At 39.1% G+C, this 2,640-nt stretch overlaps 1 protein-coding gene across 1 annotated transcript; it reads left to right on the forward strand.

Annotated features, from left to right (window-relative positions):
* Nucleotides 1–6: 6 nt before the first annotated feature.
* Nucleotides 7–2,012, forward strand: SPATA18 (spermatogenesis associated 18; the record flags this gene model as incomplete). Its single annotated transcript, XM_008939588.1, has 3 exons — nt 7–138; nt 1,121–1,279; nt 1,837–2,012. Coding segments are annotated over 3 exons (467 nt in total), but the record flags the coding sequence as incomplete, so codon positions are not given.
* Between the last annotated feature and the right edge of the window lie 628 nt (nt 2,013–2,640).

A 2,640-nucleotide genomic window follows, 5' to 3' on the forward strand; every position in this document is an offset into this window, starting at 1 on the left:
AACGCCTCCCGCCGCGCCTGCCTGGTGGCTCGCTTCAGCGCCATCGGCGCCCAGGAGCGCCTGGATGCAGAGGCCCTGCTGAGGACGTACATCAGTGACGCCGAGATGGTGCAGAGGATAATATACATTGCAGCTGTGGTGAGAAAAAGCTTTCCTCTCAGTTTACGGGTCAGAAGTGTTTTATAAAATATTATAGCTGGATTGGATTAAGTTGTATGGAAGTTAGCATTTCTATGAAGCATGGAGAGGAAAACTTACCTTTTTTTTTTTTTTAGCCCTTCTGATTTTCCTTTCTTTCTTTCACACTTTTACATTGAACTCTCAGTTGAGTGTTTGACATTAGAAGAGGGTCAGTGATCTATAGTACAGGTGCTAAAAGTGGCACATAAGAAGACTGAATGGGCCCAAAAGGTAGATGATTCTTGGACTAAACAACACTACCTCATTTAGATGAATTCTGTTGGGAATACTACATTTTACAAAGCTAAAAATCTTTCCGTATCATGCTTCCTTCTTGCCTGTAGCCATGTGCTTTTCTAGTTTTTATTGAGTCCCTTGAAATTCCCTACATACCTCACATTTACTATGAGCTCAGTCTGAAGGAATTAGTTTTTATTTTTCTGTGCTTAATCTTATTTCCTATGAAATAGTGTATATCTGTGTCAGAGAGGCAGTGTGTGTCTAACGTATGTGATCCCAAGCGCATTTCACTTACTGAAGTTAATTTTCCCACGACTGTCATTCAGTTTACACTCTCTTCCCAACAGACAAGATGTGGTCCTGTCTGACATGTTAGGCTGTGGCACATAAAATGATGTTATTGAATTCTGCTGTTGATAGCTTTAAATGGGATTCCATTGATCATGGGTGGGTGATGGAATCCGGCATAAAAATAGAAGGTTAGGTGGGAAGCTTTTGAATACTGTCTTCTGCAAATAGATCACTGGATTTAATCAGAAAAGTCCTTCCAGATGAGTACTGTTTTTAACTTTCAGTTCTAAAGCAGTGTTTTATATTCCTCCTTACAATGACGATACTGGGTTAAGTTTACCCTCTCAGACAATTGATAAAAAAATTAATCTCACTCTTTGGTATCTAACTAGGTGTTCTTTGTTTTCAGGAGTCTTTTCATGCAGCAAAGATGGCCTACAGGCAGTTCAAGTTACGTGTAAGAGACACTCTGTCTCTAGGTCACTCGGGGCCCGAGTCACTGGAAGATGCTGTCCTGGATTATATAGTTCGCCATGAGGATCTTTATGATGTGCAAGCCAGTGTCAATGTAAGCCAAGGGCAGTGGGGAAGTGGCACGTTGATCTGTTTCAGCAGCTGCTGAATTCAAAGTGTGTGAACTAGAAATACACTGTAGCCTGAAGAAGGGAAAAAGGTGAATTGCACGGATTTTGTCTTGGAGCACATTATTTTCTAAAATAATATTGTGGTGTGGGTCAGTGATCACTTGTTTTATTTGCCTGTGACTAGAATGTCTCTGTCTGCTAGAATAAAATCTTTTTGACAAGGTACATTGTAACTATCTTAGTCAAATAAATGTAAGCTAAATTTTGTATTTTTCTTAAATGCTGTGCTCTACTGAAAAACTGCATCTCCTTTATACGATTGGTGCCAGAAATGCAGCTCATACTTCATTTCCAAAATAACGGCACATTTTCTGAAGCTAATGTATTCTGGAACAGCCTAAGACAAGATTGCTGAGAGCTTATACCGACTTATTTTTTTTTTAAATATAAAAAACTGAGAGGCGTATTTAGGAGGGACTGTCATACTTGCATGTAAGTAAGTGCTAGTGAGCTCAAATTACTCAATTGTATTTATTTTCAGGAAGTAATTCACTCCATGAACATCAACCCAAAGATTTCATTTCCACCAGAAATTGACTTCATTGTGATCAGGACTTTGATTCGAGAGTTGTGCCGTGTGGCTTTTTCAATGCAGACACTTCTGCCTCCCCTTGATATTGCCTTTGGTACTGATGGAGAACTTTTCAGTGAGACCAAGTAAGAACTTCCAGTCAGACTTTTACTATTAACTATACAATCTGGTGAATTTTTTTTTACTTCTTCTTAATTAATATAAAAGCTTAAAATTGATGTTAAACATCAATTTCAGGAAAAAATTTCTGGTCTGTGGTGAATTTAGTACGTCTTTAAAGCTTATGATGATCTGTAAATGCCAGGCTGTAGACCAGTGCTAACAGCTTTTTTTGGTGAACAGCATGGCAGTTTTCTGCATAACTTCAATCTCTAGAGCATATTTCATTTCCTTTAAGGGGAAAATTATCATCAGCTTTACTTTCCCTGTTCAGTCTCTATCTGCCTCCAGTGGTAACAAAATGTGAGGATTTTGTTCTTTCTTTCTGGCCCACTTTGTAGCATTCATATTTACTGAGATCTGGCAGTTGGTGTCTGATATGAGGATGTGTCCTGTGACCTAGAGGCTGTGGCTGCTATATACCATATGGGTCTTAGTTCACCTCCAACTCTTCTGCTTTAGAGCTGAGCAAAAAGAAAAATGCCTCTTGAAAATGAGAATTTTGTTTAAAAAGTGCACACCATGAAAAAACCTGTCTGCTTTGTTAGCTGGCAGAGAACTGTAGGGTACTTCCATGCTGTTGTGGTTTGAGGC

The sequence above is a fragment of the Merops nubicus genome, unplaced genomic scaffold (genome assembly GCF_000691845.1).
Source record: "Merops nubicus isolate BGI_N331 unplaced genomic scaffold, ASM69184v1 Scaffold49770, whole genome shotgun sequence".
Taxonomy (NCBI): Eukaryota; Metazoa; Chordata; class Aves; order Coraciiformes; family Meropidae; genus Merops; species Merops nubicus.